The 22722-nt window shown below is 39.8% G+C and overlaps 1 protein-coding gene across 1 annotated transcript in view; it reads right to left on the minus strand.

Moving 5' to 3' along the window:
- Positions 1 to 22722, minus strand: part of LOC121386287 (nuclear hormone receptor HR96-like) — a 204482-nt gene that overhangs the window by 39549 nt on the left and 142211 nt on the right. The window contains exon 2 of the mRNA XM_041517138.1: positions 13211 to 13417. Within this exon, the coding sequence (XP_041373072.1) occupies positions 13211 to 13417 (207 nt within the window). The remainder of the gene's footprint in view (positions 1 to 13210; positions 13418 to 22722) is intronic.

Raw genomic sequence — 22722 nt, forward strand, 5'->3', positions numbered from 1 at the left:
GGTATATCAAAGGTCGTGGTATGTACTACCCTCTCTGTGGGATGGTCCATATAAAAGAACCCTTGCTGCTAATCAAAAAGAGTAGCCCATGAAGTGGCGACAGCGCCTTTCCTCTCTCAATATATGTATGGTCCGTAACCATATGTCTGACGCCATATAACCGTAATTGAGCCTTGCGGAGCACTCACTCAGGGTTTGGAGTCGGTATCTGGATTAAAAATCCCATGCCTCGACTGGGATCTGAACCCAGTACCTACCAGCCTGTAGACTGATGGCCTAACCACAACGCCACCGAGGCCAGTCCAAATCTGTCCAGGACTTCATTATAAATAGTAAACATTTTGAGACGACTTACCCCCCCCCCCCCCCCACCTGTCCTGGACAGAGGAGCCGGCGTGCCCAAGACAGGCGTGCGCTACAACAGCTTGCTCTGCATGTGCATGTAAAGCCCTATATGACCTGAGCTGACCTGACGACTTAACCATTCACTTACACCCATTCTCTTTCTTTCTCTATTTTTATTTTTCTCTCTCTCTCTCTCTTTCTATCTCTCTCCTTTCTCTCTCCCCCCTTTCTCCTTTTGTTCACTTCATTTGTCTTTGTTTACAAATATCAATTTATTAAATTTATCATCTTGGCTGTATATGTCTTTGTATTTGTAATATAGGCTCATGCCTGTTGGTGACAGACCCTAGTTTTTGAACACTAAGGCATTTATTGAGGCACTATTTACTATTTACTAAGGTACTATTAGAACCCTTTAAGATTACTGAAATCAAACATTACTTATATTTTATTGTTTAGATTATCTATTTCCGTAGAACTGACCTTTTTCTGGCCATCATGGTGTTTCTAATACAACAAAGTGCACTTTTCATATTTTTAAAAATGCACGTGTATCTGAGAAGTAACTGTTATGTAGTCACGTTTAATCTATTTTTAAGGGTATTTCAATGTCTTACGACTTACAGCCGAGACCGACTTTCAGGCAAAGATACACGATAGAATATACACATGAAAACAAACACCATCCCCAACATATTTACAGCAATTCTATTACCTAAACTGAAGGAACAATTATGGATGACATTTTCCTACAATCTTTTCAATTTCACTTCAACTTATTTTCGTGCTTATATCCAATTAAGGTTCAAGCACGCTGTCCTGGGCACACAACTCAGCTATCTGGGCTGTCTGTCCAGGACAGTGTGTTAGTTGTTAGTGGTTAGTGAGAGAGAAGAGGGTGTAGTGGCCTTACACCCACATGTACCCATTGAGTTGTTAAAACTCGCTCTGGGTTGGAGCTGGTACCGGGCTGCGAACCCTGTACCTACCAGCATGTCGTCCAATGGCTTAATCACTGTGCCACCAAGGCCAGTATTTTTCTACAAAATCAATTATAGATTTATTTATAATCGATCATGAATCACATCGTTGGAGCCAAACCGATCAGTTTTCAATTATACATGATCACAGGAAGATCACTATCTGAAGCTAAAGCATGGTTTACACCCCGCGTGGTGCGCCGCGGGTGACAGTTTAACACGACTGCGTATTGCTGGAATCTGGTCAAGTAACAGCTTGCGTACACTTCTTCCACTAATTGGACTGATAACTCAAGGATGCTCTCGGGCGCCAGACTTGTCGTTTCCAAATGATTCCGTAGGTCTGCTAGATTCATATAGACATTTTGCTGATATGTCTCATGTAGGCTTCTTCAATATTACGGAAGATCTCCGATATTCCCAAACTGGTAAAAACATCTCCACAAATACGGTATTATACTCTAGTGGGTTTCCTCTCTAAGACTATATGTCAGAATTACCTCTTTTTTTTTTACATCCAATAGCTGATTAATAAATCAATGTGCTCTAGTGGTGCTGTTAAACAAAACAAACTTTCTTTAAATAAATGAAAGAAAACAGGAGTTAGCCTATATTACGGCCTCTCCCAATGAAAGAAAACAGGAGTTAGCCTATATTACGGCCTCTCCCAATGAAAGGAGTTAGCCTATATTACGGCCTCTCCCAATGAAAGAAAACAGGAGTTAGCCTATATTACGGCCTCTCCCAATGAAAGAAAACAGAAGTTAGCCTATATTACGGCCTCTCCCAGTGAAAGAAAACAGGAGTTAGCCTATATTACGGCCTCTCCCAGTGAAAGAAAACAGGAGTTAGCCTATATTACGGCCTCTCCCAATGAAAGAAAACAGGAGTTAGCCTATATTACGGCCTCTCCCAATGAAAGGAGTTAGCCTATATTACGGCCTCTCCCAATGAAAGAAAACAGGAGTTGGCCTTTATTACGGCCTCTCCCAGTGGAAGAAAACAGGAGTTAGCCGTAATATCTCTCCCAATGAAAGAAAACAGGAGTTAGCCTATATTACGGCCTCTCCCAATGAAAGAAAACAGGAGTTAGCCTATATTATGGCCTCTCCCAATGAAAGAAAACAGGAGTTAGCCTATATTACGGCCTCTCCCAATGAAAGAAAACAGGAGTTAGCCTATATTACGGCCTCTCCCAATGAAAGAAAACAGGAGTTAGCCTATATTACGGCCTCTCCCAATGAAAGAAAACAGGAGTTAGCCTATATTACGGCCTCTCCCAACATTTTACAATATGAATATATTACAAGCCATACAAATAAAACATAACGGTTATAACTTGTTCCACATTTACTCAGAGAGGAAATAGAAGGAAGAAAGGGTAAAGAGGATGAACAGGTTTATTACCTTCAACCATTGTACATTATTTAGAATTAGATGTCAGATGAGATTCAAAGTAAAGTTTGTTTTATTTAACGACGCCACAAGAGCACAGTGATTTTTTATCTTATCATTGGCTATTGGACGTCAAACATATGGTCATTCTGACACTTTTTTTTTTTTTTTTTTAGGAAACCCGCTGTCCCCACATAGGCTGCTCTTTTACGACAGGCAGCAAGGGATCTTTTATTTGCGCTTCCCACAGGCAGGATAGCACAAACCATGGCCTTTGTTGACCCAGTTATGGATCACTGGTCAGTGCAAGTGGTTTACACCTACCCATTGAGCCTTGCGGAGCACTCACTCAGGGTTTGGAGTCGGTATCTGGATTAAAAATTCCATGGCTCAACTGGGATCCGAACCCAGTACCTACCAGCCTGTAGACTGATAGCCTAACCACGATGCCACCGAAGCCAGTCAAAGATGAGATTCAAAGAATGTGAATGGTTAATTAATCTAAAGAAATGTTTGCTATTTATAATGAAGTTCTGGACAGATTTGAATATAGCATTATTTTTTTGCATTTGGTGCACAGGAATTTTTTCTGTCAGTATACAACAAAATTGGCTTTTTGAAGAATTCGATTTATTTAATTCTCAAAATGAGTTGTTTTTTTTTTTACAATTCTCAAACGAGGTTTTATTGGAATTTAATTATAAAATGCATTTGCCAAATTCAACTTCAATTTGTATTTTGCACTTTGGCAAATACCGTAACATTTTAAAGCCTAATGCAGTCTGCCAGTTCAATACGTCTGTGATTTTAACAAATGGATTCCAACCTGATGACCATGTAACAGTTTTAGAAGGTAATGTACTATTTGATCCTTCAAGTTCACTTGCTTTAGGCAAGTGATTAGCATTCAGTGTACAGGTAACATGCTGATAAAAATATATTTTGAATGGCATAAATATAAACACAATGTAAATACAGGAGGGAAGGAAATGTTTTATTTAACGATGCACTCGACACATTTTATTTACAGTTATAAGGCGTCAGACATATGGTTAAGGATCACACAAGATAAAAAAAAAAGGAAAGGAAATGTTTTATTTAACGATGCACTCGACACATTTTATTTACGCTTATAAGGGCGTCGGACATATGGTTAAGGATCACACAAGATAAAAAAAAAAGGAAAGGAAATGTTTTATTTAACGATGCACTCGACACATTTTATTTACAGTTATAAGGCGTCAGACATATGGTTAAGGATCACACAAGATAAAAAAAAAAGGAAAGGAAATGTTTTATTTAACGATGCACTCGACACATTTTATTTACGCTTATAAGGGCGTCGGACATATGGTTAAGGATCACACAAGATAAAAAAAAAAGGAAAGGAAATGTTTTATTTAACGATGCACTCGACACATTTTATTTACAGTTATAAGGCGTCAGACATATGGTTAAGGATCACACAAGATAAAAAAAAGGAAAGGAAATGTTTTATTTAACAATGCACTCGACACATTTTATTTACGCTTATAAGGCGTCGGACATATGGTTAAGGACCACACAAGATAAAAAAAAGGAAAGGAAATGTTTTATTTAACGATGCACTCGACACATTTTATTTACGCTTATAAGGCGTCGGACATATGGTTAAGGACCACACAAGATAAAAAAAAGGAAAGGAAATGTTTTATTTAACGATGCACTCGACACATTTTATTTACGCTTATAAGGCGTCGGACATATGGTTAAGGACCACACAAGATAAAAAAAAGGAAAGGAAATGTTTTATTTAACGATGCACTCGACACATTTTATTTACGCTTATAAGGCGTCGGACATATGGTTAAGGACCACACAAGATGAAAAAAAAAAAGGAAAGGAAATGTTTTATTTAACGATGCACTCGACACATTTTATTTACGCTTATAAGGCGTCGGACATATGGTTAAGGACCACACAAGATAAAAAAAAAAGGAAAGGAAATGTTTTATTTAACGATGCACTCGACACATTTTATTTACGCTTATAAGGCGTCGGACATATGGTTAAGGACCACACAAGATAAAAAAAAAAGGAAAGGAAATGTTTTATTTAACGATGCACTCAACACATTTTGTTTACAGTTATAAGGTGTCAGACATATGGTTAAGGACCACACACAGAAAATGAGAGGAGAAACCCACTGTCGCTACTTCATGGATAACTCTTTTCGATTAGCAGCAAGGGATCTTTTATATGCACCATCCCACAGACAGGGTAGTACGTACTACCCCCTTTGATATATACCAGTCGTGGTGTACTGGCTGGAACAAGAAATAGCCCAATGGGCCCACCGATGGGGATCGATCCCACATCGACGGTGCATCGAGCAAGCACTGTACCACTGGGCTATGTCCCCCCCATCTTTGCTCTAGGCAAGTGATTAGTATTCAGTGTACAGGAAACATGCCGAGTATAGAATGCACATTGACAGAAAGAAAGAAATGTTTTATTTAACAATGCATTCAACATATTTTATTTACGGTTATATGGCATCAGACATATGGTTAAGAACCACACAGATTTTTAGAGGAAACCCGCTGTCGCCACTACATGGGCTACTCTTCTGATTAGCAGCAAGGGATCTTTTATTTGCACTTCCCACAGGCAGGATAGCACAAACCATGGCCTTTTGTTGAACCAGTTATGGATCACTGGTCGGTGCAAGTGGTTTACACCTATCCATTGAGCCTTACGGAGCACTCACTCAGGGTTTGGAGTTGGTATCTGGATTAAAAATGCCATGCCTCAACTGGGATCCGAACCCAGTACCTACCAGCCTGTAGACCGATGGCCTAACCATGACGCCACCAAGGCCAGTCAATATATATTTTGAATGGCACAAACACAAACATATCGGTAATGTAAATGATTCAATCTTATAGTAATACAGTAACAACAGTAAGTGACGGATGTATAAAATACTGGGGCTGGCTGAGGTTAAACCAGTTTCTGTTCAAACAACCAGTGGAAAAAAAAAAAGTTTTGTTTAACAATACCACTAGAGCACATTGATTTATTAATCATCGGCTATGGAATGTCAAACATTTAGTAATTTTGACATATAGTCCAAGAAAGAAAACCAGTTACATTTTCCCATTAACTCTCTCCGTCCGGTTGTCGAGTGTACTCGACTTTAGCCGTTTCACTGTGAAATCCGGTTGTCGAGTTCACTCGACAATCGAAGTAAGGTATTCCCTGATTACTATAAATAGCCCTGTATAGACTATTTATAAGCTACCTTCTGCGCATGTACGGATGAATGGTCCAACTTCCTTCCTGTATCGAAAAATCTAATGCTTACATGAAATTTTTTTACTTTTTTATCTGTTGAAATCCTTTATCGCGAATCGATTTTTTTTGGCCCAAATAAACATGGCGGCCGACGAAGATGCTATTTGGAGAGAATTCTTTGATGATAGCGATTCAGATGAAGATTTGTTTGAAGGTTTTATGGCGAGTGATATCGATGGAGAAATGGATAGTGAAGATTTTTCGGAATCTGATGTTGACGTTCCGACACCAGGTGTTTCATTATCGGATTCGTTTGAGGATTCTTGGCTTCCGCGATTCGACAAACGGACCGGCGTTTTGCTCGATACAGATGGAACAGAAACTGCGTTTGAAATATTTTGTAAGTTTCTTGACGAAGATTTCATTTCGATGCTAACAATTCAAACGAACTTGTACGCAGAACAGTATTTTGAAAAGCACCCCAAAGATACATTACCGCCTTGTTCTACAACACGTGGATGGGTACCTGTAGTGAACACTGAAATGAAATCATTTTTGGGCATTTTGTTGTTCATGGGCGCTGTCAAGTTGCCCAATTATGCTTCCTATTGGTCAACAAATGCATTGACCCAAATGAAAGGATTTCGAGAGATCATGAGCCGTGATCGCTGGCAAATAATATGGATGTTTTTCCATGTGTGTGATAACACAACAAACCTTCCAAGAGACCATCCAAACCATGACCCAACTTTCAAAATCCGCCCTGTTGTTGATAAACTGATTGAAAGATTTCGCGACATTTATTACCCCGAGAAAGAACTTTCTGTGGATGAAAGCCTTATTGCATTCAAGGGCGTTCATCTATGGGTCAGTATATGCCACAGAAGCCACATAAATGGGGACTGAAAGCATGGGTACTGTGTGAATCCTCGACAGGATATTGCTACAACTGGTTTATGTATGTTGGACGAAAACAAAACACAGAGGTGGGACTAACTAATTCAGTTGTCATGCAGTTGTGTGAAGTTGTCAAGGATGCAGGACATCATGTATACATGGACAATTTTTTTTCTTCACCACAATTGTTCAAAGATTTATCAGAATGCAGTGTTGGAGCTTGCGGCACTCTACGGGCAAACCGACGCGGAACTCCGCCTCAAATACAGAGAGCTAAGTTGAAAAAAGGAGACGACCCAATGTTTGTTCGGGACGACAAGTGTTTATTCATTGCCTGGATGGACAAGAAGCAGGTAAATGTGCTGTCTACCATCAACAACACCCGTATGATGATCAAGTACATTCGATGCAGGGACCCAGCCAATAACAACAGGAGAGAGATCAACAAACCAAAAGCTATCGAGTGTTACAACCAGTTTATGGGTGGAGTGGATTTATTGGATCAAAAGATTTGGACCTATCTTGGTGTGCACAGAACAGTAAAATGGTGGAAAAAGGTGTTCCTCTATTTATTGGAACTGGCATTTGTGAATTTCACAGTTGTCTGGAAACGGTTGCATCCAGGTGTGAAACTGGACAAATACAAACTACGTCTTTCCATCATTTCGTCGCTTGTAGCAACACACGATCGTGCCACAACTGCCAAGCCAAGATACAGCATTGACGATGTTCCAACAAGACTGGAAAACAAACGCCATTTCACCGGGATCAACAACAACAAGACAAAAAGTGGAGCTCAGGCATTTCCGGATTGTGTTGTGTGTTCGGATCGAAAAGTTCCAAAAGGTCGACATCAAACACAGTATATCTGCAAACAATGTGATAAACCTATGTGTCCTTATCCTTGTTTTGAAAGGTACCACACATTGCTGAGTTTCAAAATTCAGTGCACAAAGGACTTGCATAAAGAGTAACTGACAAATAAAAACATTGTGCGAGTAGAAATGTGGCAAAATTTGTTTACCGTGTGTATTTATTTTTTCAAATTTATGTACAACATTTATAATTTCAAAAAATTTCACTACAAATATTTACAATTGTAGAAAATTATATTAGTAATAAATCTTTCATTACATGTTGTGGTATTATTCCAATAATTAATAAGTTATAATCATTTTTAATGAACCACTACTAATTTCCTCCATTTCACAAAAGGAGCCAGTTTTTGGAACCTGGTGGGCAAAATTTTGTCCAGGTTGGAGAGAGTTAATACATGTACTAGCAAGGGATCTTTTATATGCACCATCCCACAGACAGGGTAGCACATACGGCAGCCTTTGATATACCAGTCGTGTATGGTGCACTGGCTGGAATAAGAAATAGCCCAATTAGCCCACCGATGGGGATCGATTGCAAACTGACTTCGCATCAAGTGAGCACTTTACCACTGGGCTAAGTCCAGTGTTTGAGATTAACAGTATCCCGATATCCCGGGGATACCAGAATTTAATTTTGGATACCAGACTTCAAGAACCCAGTATCCCACTAGGATACCATATAATACTAAATTCTCAGATGGGATACCAGATTTTGAAATGTTAGTATCCAACTGGGATACTGGCCAAAATTTTTAATCTCGAACACTAAAGTCCCACCTCAAACAAGGCTCAGTGGAAAGCGCTCTGTTACCACATTATAGGTGGATGTTAAAAAATGCTTCCGAGATAAAATAAAAGTGTGTCTTGGCACAGAAGCACGACCATGCACCTCTGATGAGAAGGATTGAGAGTTGGACATTGATTGGAATTTCACCAGTAATAATTGGTTTGCACCAACTGATCACAGGACACATTATTTCACGTGAAACATTTGGCAAATTACAGTGGAAGGCTATTTGGTCTTGACTGATGGAATTTTGTTTAGGGCAAAGCAACATGACAAATTTCAATACGTGTCTTAATACAAGTGTAAGAAATAAATTGCCCTCCAGTGAGGGGATTTGAATCACACACTCCAGCACTCTACCAACTGTTGTTCCAGCTAGTGCACCACGACTGGTGTATCAAAGGCTGTGGTATGTGCTATCCTGTCTGGGGGATGGTGCCTATAAAAGATCCCTTGCTACTAATGGAAAAGAGTAGTCCATGAAGTGGCGACAGCGGGTTTCCTCTTTCTATATCTGTGTGGTCCTTCACCATATGTCCGACGCCATATACCCGCAAATAAAATGTGCTGAGTGCATCATTAAATAAAACATTTCCTTTCCTTTCTACCAAATGAGCTAAAAGAGAAATTCCCACTAGCTACTTATGTCATAGATTTCAGTGTGCATTCAGAACAAGCTGTTGTAGCACACACCTAGCAACATAGCCGGCAGAAGTACTTTATACCAATACTACTACATAAGAGTGTATGCATGACTCGAGATTCATACACAAGTTGGAAGGCAAAATTCAAGCACTTTTTAAGTACTTTAAGCACTTTTAAAGCACTTTTAAAGCACTTTTTAAGTACTTTTAAAGCACTTTTCATTGCAGAATTGCAGTTTTCAAGTGCTTTTGCATTCATATTCAACCGGTAACACTTGGTCTCATGAATATACAGTCATCAGTATTTGTAACAGTGTATTAATTAATTTTTAATATTTTGTGGCCAGTAGAAAGGGTCAATAATACAAATAGACTAATTTTGGAATTATGAGAAAAATAAACTTGAGGAAGGTTAATTTTAATATTTATTAACATAAATATGCAATTTAAGCATTTTTTCAAGATGATTTTCTCTCTCTGTCTCTCTCTCTCTTTCTGTCTCTCTCTCTCTCTCTCTCTCTCTCTCTCTCCGTGTGTGTGTGTGTGTGTGTTTCCTTAGAAGGCACTCATATGCTTACTTGAACAAATCGGTAATTAAATGTTTTCAATAATTTAATTCCCTCTCCTCTCTCTGTCTGTCTGTCTCTCTCCCTCCCTTCCTCCCTCCCTATATCTTTTTTCCTTCCTCTATGTCTCTCCTCTCTTCTTTCTCTCTCTCCCCCTCCCCATCTGTTTCTGTCCCCCCTCTCTCTCTCTCTCTCTCTCTCTCTCTCTCTCTCTCTCTCTCTCTCTAATACATGTAGTTGAACTAACCCTATGTTAGACACTAAAAATAGCCACAGTTTAAAATATGTTACATATTATGTTACATATTAAACAAACATTTTTTTTCCTTGGTCTACAACATAAAAATCCCACAGCCCCACATATGGTAACACACTCTTACCAATTAGCATCAAACAATTTTATATGCATTTCCCCATTTAAAACTAGTACATATACACCTATGCCATTCTTTGAAATTTGATGCATTGACAACTGTTAATTTTTTCGAGCCCTGCACTGAGATTTCGTCAAACAAACATTCCTCTACTTAGCGGTTTCCAAGACTGCTTCAATAAACAATCAGCTGCTTGTCATATAGCATCAAGTACACTTGTAGGTTTTTGTCCCATTATACAATGCTAGATGCATCAGCAGCACCATACAAACAACTGTGGCAAAAACTTGTTTTAACAAAATTGTCATTGAGTTATTATCTGCACTTAAATTACCTTCAAAAAAGAAAGAAAAAAAGAAAGAAAAAGAAAAAAGAAAAAAAGAAACATGCATGTACTGAAACAAGTATACTGAATAACAAAGAGAAAGAAAAGAAAGAAATGTTTTATTTAACAATGCACTCAACACATTTTATTTACGGTTATATGGCGTCAGACATATGGTTAAGGACCACACAGATATTGAGAGAGGAAACCTGCTGTCGCCACTTCATGGGCTACTCTTTCCAATTAGCAGCAAGGGATCATTTATTTGCGCTTCCCACAGGCAGGACAGCACAAACCATGGCCTTTGTTGAACCAGTTATGGATCACTGGTCGGTGCAAGTGGTTTATACCTACCCATTGAGCCTTGCGGAGCACTCACTCAGGGTTTGGAGTCGGTATCTGGATTAAAAATCCCATGCCTCGACTGGGATCTGAACCCAGTACCTACCAGCCTGTTGACCGATGGCCTAACCAAGATGCCACCAAGGCCGGTAAATAACAAAGAGAATGCAAGTACAGTGAAACCTGTCTTAAGCGGCCACACAAGATAAAAGTGGCTGCTTAAGGCAGGTGACCGCTGATTACAATTTGCCACATACAGTCTTTAAAACATATGTTGTCTCTTAGTTTACCGGCTGTACTGCTAATAAATGGATGTTTGATTCACAGTTGACTATAAATGAACTACAAGTCAGAATTACCAAAGGTCTGACATCCAATAGCTGATGATTAATTAATCACCAGTGTACCATGACTGGTGTATCAAAGGACGTGGTATGTGCTATCCTGTCTGGGGGATGGTGCATATAAAAGATCTCTTGCTACCAATAGAAAAATGTAGCAGGTTTCCTCTCTGAGACAATTTGTCAAATGTTTGACCCAGTAGCTGATGATTAATTAATCAATGTGCTCCAGTGGTGTTGTTAAACAAAACAAACTTAACTTTTTTGAAACAAAATTCACTAAAACAATTTTTTGTCAACAATTTAGGTACTGAATTAATTGTATCATGAAAATAAACCTATTAACAAATTTATTTTGATTTTCCTGTTCAGGATATTTCAAAGGCTGCCATTTTAAACAAAATTCACTGAAACAATACCACCTACTTTATCAATGTTTTGTCAACATTTTAGTCAGTCTATTCAGCAAATTAAATATATCATAAAAACGTATGTATTAAAATATTGCTGTTTCAATTTTATACATATATATACATTTATTACACACCAGTGTAAGATATTGCTTTTGCTTGTCAGATACCAGAAGTGTTCACTTATTTCATAAAAATGGTATGACAGGCAAGCTCGTTTAGTATTCTCTATGTATCTTGTGAGGTCACTTCCTAGTTGTTATCTTAAGCTTCTGGTCTTGTTGACCAGCTGTCCCCTGCTTTCACCCATGACACAGGGTAGTCCTTTATATTTTTAAAAGGAAATGGTGAATGATAAAAAAAAAGATTTTTTTTTCTTTTGTTCAGACTATTTCAAAGTTCAAACAGAATTCCATACCTCTGAAAATTGCGAGAACAATCATTTCGTTTGTGCGTCATTCACACAAAAGTACTTCAGTGTAACCTATTTTCTGTTCGCACATTAAATTTAGGACATTATATTTACATGCACATAACGAAGTTATGCGAAAAGAAAATGGGTTACCTGAATTTTTTTGTGTAATCCATTCATATCAACTTATCCTATTAAAGTTTAAGCATGCTGTCCTGGGCACTCACCTCAGCTATCTGGGCTGTCTCTCCAGGACAGTGAGTTAATTGTTAGATGGTTAGTGGTTAGTGAGAGAGAAGAGGGTGTAGTGGCCGTACACCTACCCATTGAGCCCTTAAGAACTCGCTCTGGATTGGAGCTGTCACCAGGCTACAAATCTTGTACCTACCAGCTTGTAGTCCGATGGCTTAACCACTGCACCACCAAGGCCGGTGTGTAACCCATCAATGGATTGCACACATATTTAATTATCAGAGGCCTGGAATTCACTAAAAACAGCGCCACCGAGGCCGGTGTGTAACCCATCAATGGATTACACACATATTTAATTATCAGAGGCCTGGAATTCACTAAAAACAGCGCCACCAAGGCCGGTGTGTAACCCATTAATGGATTACACAGATATTTAATTATCAGAGGCCTGGAATTCACTAAAAACAGCGCCACCAAGGCCGGTGTGTAACCCATTAATGGATTACACAGATATTTAATTATCAGAGGCCTGGAATTCACTAAAAAACAGCGCCACCAAGGCCGGTGTGTAACCCATTAATGGATTACACAGATATTTAATTATCAGAGGCCTGGAATTCACTAAAAACAGCGCCACCGAGGCCGGTGTGTAACCCATCAATGGATTACACACATATTTAATTATCAGAGGCCTGGAATTCACTAAAAACAGCGCCACCAAGGCCGGTGTGTAACCCATCAATGGATTACACAGATATTTAATTATCAGAGGCTAGGAATTCACTAAAAACAGCGCCACCAAGGCCGGTGTGTAACCCATCAATGGATTACACAGATATTTAATTATCAGAGGCCTAGAATTCACTAAAAACAGCGCCACCAAGGCCGGTGTGTAACCCATCAATGGATTACACACATATTTAATTATCAGAGGCCTAGAATTCACTAAAAACAGCGCCACCAAGGCCGGTGTGTAACCCATCAATGGATTGCGGAAATATTCAATTATCAGAGGCTAGGAATTGGCTAAAAACAGTGCCACCTACTTTGTGCGCATTCCTGCGGAAGAAAGCTTTACATGACTCGCACGACACGGCGTTGAAGTTGTAGCCGAGTGCGCGGTCTCCGCACACCAGACAGATCTTGTCTTTCTTCCCCGCGCTCGCCGACGTCACCGTCATGTCAGGCTGGCTTGTTGATGCGTCGCTTGCGGCGCCCTCTACGTCATCCTCCATTTTGACCGCCGTCAAATCCTGAAAAAAACAATGTCATAAAAATATGTTAGAAAGAAATTCTCCATTTTGACGACCATTAAAATCCTGAAAAAAACCCATGTCATAAAAATATGTTAGAAAGAAAATCTCCATTTTGTTCCCCGTCAAATCCTGAAAAATTGTGTCGTGAAGAGATGTTAGAAAAGAAATCTCCATTTTGACCATAATCAAATCCTGACAAATTGTGTTGTGAAAAGATGTTAAAAAAACAGTCTCCATTTTGACAACTGTCAAATCCTGAAAAATCATGTTGTAAAAAGATTTTAGAAAAATTCTCAATTTTGACGACCATTAAAATCCTGAAATATTGTGTCGTAAAAAAATGTTAGAAGGAAATGGTTTATAACGATGCACTCAGCACATTTTATTTACGGTTATATGGCATCAGACATATGGTTAAGGACCACACAAATATTGAGAGAGTAAAGCCACTGTCGCCACTTCATGGGCTACTCTTTTTGATTAGCAGCAAGGGATCTTTTATATGCACCATCCCACCAACAGGATAGTACATACCATGATCTTTGTTACACCAGTTGTGGTGCACTGGCTGGAGCGAGAAATAGCCCAATGGGTCTCAGGCTTGGGAGGTCATAATTTGTAAATTTGATTCCCCATGTGCGAAGGAAGCTTCCCACAAAATTTGGTGGACATTGGTCAAGTAGTTTTGGAGAAGAAGTCAAAATTGTGAAATATGAATAAAACTTTGTTTTGTTTAACGACACCACTAGAGCACATTGATTTATTAATCATTGGCTGTTGGATGTCAAACATTTGGTAATTTTAACATATGGTCTTAGAGAGGAAACCCGCTACATTTTTTCCATTAGTAGCAAAGGATCTTTTAAATGCACCATCCCACAGACAGGATAGCACATACCACGGCCTTTGATACACCAGTCGTGGAAGGAAGGAAATGTTTTATTTAATGACGCACTCAACACATTTTATTTACAGTTGTATGGTGTCAGAGACCAATCGTGGTTAAGGACCACACATATATTGAGAGAGGAAACCCGCTGTCGCCACTTTGTGGGCTACTCTTTTCGATTAGCAGCAAGGGATCTTTTATATACACCATCCCACAGACAGGGTAGTACATACCACGGCCTTTGATATACCAGTTGTGGTGCACTGGATGGGATGAGAAATAGCCCAATGGGTCCACAGATGGGGATCGATCCTAGATGACCAATAAAAACAGATTATAATGGGTCACTTGAGCCTTCCATGAAAACAATTTGAAATTCAACGTATTCCCATGACTTACATTAACACAAAGTAATATGGATCGTGGTGCAATTGGACACCCCCTCTAAAGAAAAACTACACCAGTAAATACAACTATTGACTGTTAAAAACCTATAAAAATGATTTATGATGAGGTGATAATGCCTTGTGTTTCCACTTCGCTGCCCTGTGGTTAAAGTGAAATGACTGACGTGACTGATATCGGGTTCAGTGAAGGAGATATTCCCAGGCGATTTGCTCTTCTCACACACAACTAGAATCAAGTAATTAGGACAGTGTCACTGTATTATTAATGTGCTCTGGTGTCGAGAGAGAGTTCTTCAATGACGGGTGACATACTGTTTAAACAGTGGCTAACACTAGTGGCAGGGAAGAGAAAGGAGTATAAGTAAGGGAAGGGAAGGGAAGGGAAGGGAAGGGAAGAGAAGGGCTCTTCTCACACACAACTAGAATCAAGTAATTAGGACAGTGTCACTGTATTATTAATGTGCTCTGGTGTCGAGAGAGAGTTCTTCAATGACGGGTGACATACTGTTTAAACAGTGGCTAACACTAGTGGCAGGGAAGAGAAAGGAGTATAAGCAAGGGAAGGGAAGGGAAGGGAAGGGAAGGGCTCTTCTCACACACAACTAGAATCAGGTAATTAGGACAGTGTCACTGTATTATTAATGTGCTCTGGTGTCGAGAGAGAGTTCTTCAATGATGGGTGACATACTGTTTAAACAGTGGCTAACACTAGTGGCAGGGAAGAGAAAGGAGTATAAGCAAGGGAAGGGAAGGGAAGGGAAGGGAAGGGCTCTTCTCACACACAACTAGAATCGGGTAATTAGGACAGTGTCACTGTATTATTAATGTGCTCTGGTGTCGAGAGAGAGTTCTTCAATGACGGGTGACATACTGTTTAAACAGTGGCTAACACTAGTGGCAGGGAAGAGAAAGGAGGGTTGACAAGACAAGGGAAGAGAAGGGAAGGGAAAGGGAAGGGAGGGGCAGTGTAGGTAAGGTAGGGAAGGTGAAGGGAAGTGAAGAGGAAGAGAATGGAAGGGGAGGTAAGGTGGGGAAAGAAAGGAAAGGTGAAGGGAATGGAATTGTAGGGTATGGTAAGAAAGGTGATGGGAAGTGAAGATAAAGAGAAGGGAGGGTAGTGAAGAGAATGGAAGGGAAGGGAAAGTGAAGCCTACAGAATGGCAGGGAAGGGAAGCTAAGGTGAAGAGAAGGGAGGATAGGGTAGTGAAGAGAATGGAAGGGAAGGGAAAGTGAAGCCTACAGAATGGCAGGGAAGGGAAGCTAAGGTGATGGGAAGTGAAGATAAAGAGAAGGGAGGGTAGTGAAGAGAATGGAAGGGAAGGGAAAGTGAAGCCTACAGAATGGCAGGGAAGGGAAGCTAAGGTGATGGGAAGTGAAGATAAAGAGAAGGGAGGGTAGTGAAGAGAATGGAAGGGAAGGGGAAAGTGAAGCCTACAGAATGGCAGGAAAGGGAAGCTAAGGTGAAGAGAAGGGAGGGTAGTGAAGAGAATGGAAGGGAAGGGAAAGGAAAGTGAAGCCTACAGAATGGCAGGAAAGGGAAGCTAAGGTGAAGAGAAGGGAGGATAGGGCAGGGAAGAGAATGGAAGGGAAGGGAAAGTGAAGCCTACAGAATGGCAGGGAAGGGAAGCTAAGGTGATGGGAAGTGAAGATAAAGAGAAGGGAGGGTAGTGAAGAGAAGGGAAGGGAAGGGAAAGTGAAGCCTACAGAATGGCAGGGAAGGGAAGCTAAGGTGAAGAGAAGGGAGGGTAGTGAAGAGAATGGAAGGGAAGGGAAAGTGAAGCCTACAGAATGGCAGGGAAGGGAAGCTAAGGTGAAGAGAAGGGAGGATAGTGAAGAGAATGGAAGGGAAGGGAAAGTGAAGCCTACAGAATGGCAGGGAAGGGAAGCTAAGGTGAAGAGAAGGGAGGATAGGATAGTGAAGAGAATGGAAGGGAAGGGAAAGTGAAGCCTACAGAATGGCAAGGAAGGGAAGCTAAGGTGAAGAGAAGGGAGGATAGGGCAGGGAAGAGAATGGAAGGGAAGGGAAAGTGAAGCCTACAGAATGGCAGGGAAGGGAAGCTAAGATGATGGGAAGTGAAGATAAAGAGAATGGAAGGGAAGGGAAAGTGAAGCCTACAGAATGGCAGGGAAGGGAAGCTAAGGTGAAGAGAAGGGAGGGTAGTGAAGAGAATGGAAGGGAAGGGAAAGTGAAGCCTACAGAATGGCAGGGAAGGGAAGCTAAGGTGAAGGGAAGTGAAGATAAAGAGAAGGGAGGGTAGTGAAGAGAATGGAAGGGAAGGGAAAGTGAAGCCTACAGAATGGCAGGGAAGGGAAGCTAAGGTGAAGAGAAGGAAGGATAGTGAAGAGAATGGAAGGGAAGGGAAAATGAAGCCTACAGAATGGCAGGGAAGGGAAGCTAAGGTGAAGAGAAGGGAGGATAGTGAAGAGAATGGAAGGGAAGGGAAAGTGAAGCCTACAGAATGGCAGGGAAGGGAAGCTAAGGTGAAGAGAAGGGAGGATAGGATAGTGAAGAGAATGGAAGGGAAGGGAAAGTGAAGCCTACAGAATGGCAAGGAAGGGAAGCTAAGGTGAAGAGAAGGGAGGATAGGGCAGGGAAGAGAATGGAAGGGAAGGGAAAGTGAAGCCTACAGAATGGCAGGGAAGGGAAGCTAAGATGATGGGAAGTGAAGATAAAGAGAATGGAAGGGAAGGGAAAGTGAAGCCTACAGAATGGCAGGGAAGGGAAGCTAAGATGAAGAGAAGGGAGGGTAGTGAAGAGAATGGAAGGGAAGGGAAAGTGAAGCCTACAGAATGGCAGGGAAGGGAAGCTAAGGTGAAGGGAAGTGAAGATAAAGAGAAGGGAGGGTAGTGAAGAGAATGGAAGGGAAGGGAAAGTGAAGCCTACAGAATGGCAGAGAAGGGAAGCTAAGGTGAAGAGAAGGAAGGATAGTGAAGAGAATGGAAGGGAAGGGAAAGTGAAGCCTACAGAATGGCAGGGAAGGGAAGCTAAGGTGAAGAGAAGGGAGGATAGGGTAGTGAAGAGAATGGAAGGGAAGGGAAAGTGAAGCCTACAGAATGGCAGGGAAGGGAAGCTAAGGTGATGGTTATGAAGGGAAAAAGATTGTTTTGTTTAACGACACCTCTAGAGCACATTGACTTATTAATCATCGCCTATTGGATGTCAAACATTTGGTAATTTTGACATATAGTCTTAGAGAGGAAACCCACCACATGTTTTCATCAGTAGCAAGGGATCTTTTATATGCACCATCCCAGACAGGATAGCACATACCACGGTCTTTGATAAACCAGTCGTGGTACACTGGCTGGAACGAGAAATAGACCAATGGGCCCATCAAGCGAGCGCTTTACCTCTGGACTACGTCCCGCCTCGGTATATCATTCGGTATCGGTATCATGTTAATACAATTTACCATACTGAGCAATATTTCAAAATACTGAAATTTCGGAATTAAAATATGCTATCCACCATTTAGTAAAGCACTAACAAGATACCAGATGAATGCAAAATAACTAAAAAGAAGAGAAAGATGAGAGCATTACGAAGGGAATGGAAGGTAAAGTGATGGTGAGGAAAGGAAAGAAAAAGGAAGGATAGAGTCCGGTAGGGAAGGGTAGGGTATCTATAGGTTCTGATAAAGTAGGGTAGGGAAGGGTAGGGAAGGGTAGGGTATCTATAGGTTCTGATAAAGTAGGGTAGGGAAGGGTAGGGTATCTATAGGTTCTGATAAAGTAGGGTAGGGAAGGGTAGGGTATCTATAGGTTCTGATAAAGTAGGGTAGGGAAGGGTAGGGTATCTATAGGTTCTGATAAAGTAGGGTAGGGAAGGGTAGGGTATCTATAGGTTCTGATAAAGTAGGGTAGGGAAGGGTAGGGTATCTATAGGTTCTGATAAAGTAGGGTAGGGAAGGGTAGGGTATCTATAGGTTCTGATAAAGTAGGGTAGGGAAGGGTAGGGTATCTATAGGTGCTGATAAAGTAGGGTAGGGAAGGGAAAGGAAGAAGAGAAGGGAAAAGAGTAAAAGGGGAGGGAAGGGAAGTAAGAAAAGGGGAAGGGAAGGAAGTAAAGGGACTGAAGGGATAGGATGGGACAGGAACAGAAGGGACAGACAACAGGAAAGGAGAGGACATGAGAGGGGGCTCGGGAAGAGAGCAGATGAGGGGAGTGGACAGGAGGGGAGACGAAAGGAAAGGACAAAAATGGGACTTCCTGTACACATAGGCGTCAAAGCAGAAGTGAAATTTTAACCAAACTAATTTAATCAAACTGTAATCACACGAAGAGCTGGGTGGTATACCATATATATCATTCCAAAGGAAATGTTTTATTTAACGATGCACTCAACCCATTTTATTTATGGTAATATGGCATCAGACATATGGTTAAGGATCACACAGATATTGAGAGAGGAAACCCGCTGTCGCCACTTCATGGGCTACTCTTTTCAATTAGCAGCAAGGGATCTTTTATATGCATCATCCCACAGACGGCCTTTGTTACACCAGTTGTGGAGCACTGGCTAGAACCAAAAAATAGCCCAATGGGTCCATCGACGGGGATCTATCTTACACAGATCATGCATCAAGCTAACGCTTTACAACAGGGCTAAGTCCCCACCTCGGTATATCATTCAGTATCGGTATCATGTCAATACCAATTTACCATACTGAGCAATAATTTCAAAATACTGAAATTTCGGAATTGAATAATATTATCCACCATTTAGTAAAGCACTAACAAGATACCAGATGAATGCAAAATAGCTGAAAAGAAGAGAAAGATGAGGGCCTTGTGTATAGAATTTAATTTAATTTTGATGAAATTAGCGGACCGTGAGACTTAACTCAAGCATGCATTTAAAGCTGAGTATACCGAAAATACCACTCGATATCAGTATTGTATCAATACCGAATACTGTACCAATACCAAAGTGAATCACCCCAAAAATACCAATACCGAACCTGAAATTTATATACTGCCCAGCTCTAAATTAATCAGGGTTTCTGCCAGAAAGATATTTTTGGGTATGGCGCTATGGAATTGAATAGTTACAATTTGTGTTCTGAATGCAACCACAGTCAACAGGGGATATGGGGACCTCCACCAGAAAGAAAATGGGTTAAGTTTAGAGTTAGGGTTAAGAAAATCAAACAAACGTAATGGTAAGAGTAATTAATTTTGTCAAAATCTGCAAAACATTTTGGGTATGGCGCCATACCTGTTTTACCCTCTGGCAGCTAGAAGCCCTACTAATCACATGTAGATGTGTTCAGGCGGACACAAATCCTCATTTATTAACTCACATAATTCACTGCATGCGAGTCAGTAAAAATAACTTCCAACAGACTGCTTATCAGCTTTCTTTAAAGGCGCACACCCTAGTCTGAGGCCGTGAAAATGGACACTAAGTTTAATTAATCTGCAATCTAGCGCACATTTGGATACGGTCATAACACAGAGAGGCTAATATGAGATGTTTAACTATTATTTCTCAGACGAACGTGCGTTTTAAGAATTAATATGAAAAATGCATTTCGGGGCATTACAAAAACCTGGATGACCTGAATAACTTCAGATGTACCCTGTATGAAAATGAATATTCTAAATAACAAAATGTAAGTACTTCTGACTTAATTTTTTTTTTTTTTTTAAATGGCTCTAATAGTGAAAAATATGTTGTAGTGTTTAAAAACTAGAGTCTGTCCCTTTAACTGTTCATATTAATACTCAATTACAACATTTAATGCATTCCACAACCTAATTTCACAAAGAAATAACAAACAAAACAAAAATGTCTGAAGATAAGTTTGCTGTCAACTATATGTATGTGTACCAGTACACGTACACATATAAGGGAGAGTTGAAATCACTTTTGTCTGCCTGGATACACAAGTTACATAAATAGTTCAGTTCGGGGAACTGAAAATCAATTCTCTGTCATTAAAGCTGTCAGTTTTCAATCTACACCATACATGTACATGTTGTGCTGAAAGCAAATGGAATTTTGTCATGGACAAATAGTGCAAATGGTGAGTAATTTAATTTACACACAATTTTCCATGACAAAATTCACTAGTTATATATATATATATATACATACACACACACTTATAATGCACACACACACACACACACACACACACACACACACACACACACACACACACACACACACACACACACACAGTGTGGTTCATTAAGGGCTAAAATAAGTCTTACCATGACCAGTGTGGTCTATTAAGGGCTAAAATAAGCCTTATATTCACTAGTGTGGTCAATTAAGGGCTAAAATAAGCCTTATATTCACTAGTGTGGTCTATTAAGGGCTAAAATAAGCCTTATATTCCCTAGTGTGGTCTATTAAGGGCTAAAATAAGCCTTATATTCACTAGTGTGGTCAATTAAGGGCTAAAATAAGCCTTATATTCACTAGTGTGGTCTATTAAGGGCTAAAATAAGCCTTATATTCACTAGTGTGGTCAATTAAGAGCTAAAATAAGCCTTATATTCACTAGTGTGGTCAATTAAGGGCTAAAATAAGCCTTATATTCACTAGTGTGGTCAATTAAGGGCTAAAATAAGCCTTATATTCACTAGTGCAGACCTGTCAACCCTCCCGGATTCCGCGGGAGTCTCCCGATATTTGATCAAATCTCCTTTCATCTGTGCGGGAGACAGTTTCTCCTGTTAAATGACATTTTTGTAAGCATAAAAAAAAATCGATCCTCTTTTGTCAAAATAACATAAGGGAAGTAACTCTACCTTTTTTTTCTCATTCGGAAAATGTCGACTACTTTCGGTTTCTGCGAATGTAACAGGCCGAATTGTCCCGACTGTTTAACCTTTGCCGAAGTGAGAATTGTGGGATAGCCTATTTATATTGTTAAAAAAAGCCCATGGAGTTTATAAAATGACGTGTTATTATGTTTGTTGTCATCGTAATGGCTACGAAGCGTGCTGCCGCTAATTCAACAGGTTGTGTATTGACATTCAGTGTTGCATATATAAATAAAAAAAAACTATCCAATTTAGTTCTAATAACACCTCTGAATTGTAAAATGTCTTCCCACTGGATTACATAATGCAACTATGACGAATCTGAACTGCCAGACTCCCGAGTTGACAGCGATACACACAATGCTTGTTAAAATCACATGTCACTGCAAGACAACGAAAAGACCAATTAGCTGTATAAACATACTTGTGTCAGTTAATTTTGTATGTTTGTGCAGTAAAATGTTGGTTATAAGGGTACTCTTCAAGAAATTATTTTTGTTCAATTAAAAAATGTTGTGTTTGACATTGACATAAAGTTACTCACGATTAATGAAAATACAATGTTTATTGCATCATTATAATGATTTTAAATAAGTACCACGCCACCGTTCCTCATTATAGTAAAAACTGAATATTAATTTATAAGATTTATATAAATTTGTCTTTGGTACTTAGCCTTAGGTACACTAACCACAAATGATAATGTAACGCAACCTGTAAGGCTTAAGTGTAATACCGTAAATGTACTAATTAAAATTTTTATTTCTTGTTCATGTTCTTAACATTTTTGGATAAAATATTATTATTTTTTTTTTAATGCCAAGATCTAAGGTTAAGAAGTATATATGACATTATATAGTATTCATATAACTTTTTGTAATAATTTTTTTTTTAAATCTTGCGATTTTGGGTTAAATTGTGTGAATTTAAAAAATCTCCTGCTTTTTGACAAAATCTCCTGCTTTTTCAACACACACCTCCTGCTTTCTCTTGACTAAAGGTTGACAGGTCTGCTAGTGTGGTCTATTAAGGGCTAAAATAAGCCTTATATTCACTAGTGCAGGCCTGCTCAAATTGCACGAACGATCGTTTCGTTCGTGCATCGGTTATGTCATTTTATTTGGCATAACCGATTTACCGTTCACGTAAAATTTACTGAATGGTTAGTCCCGGCAACGTACCAACATACTTTTATCACGAGTACAAACATTAGACGCAGTGCTTTTTC

This window comes from Gigantopelta aegis, chromosome 12 (assembly GCF_016097555.1).
Source record: "Gigantopelta aegis isolate Gae_Host chromosome 12, Gae_host_genome, whole genome shotgun sequence".
In the NCBI taxonomy this organism is placed as follows: domain Eukaryota; kingdom Metazoa; phylum Mollusca; class Gastropoda; order Neomphalida; family Peltospiridae; genus Gigantopelta; species Gigantopelta aegis.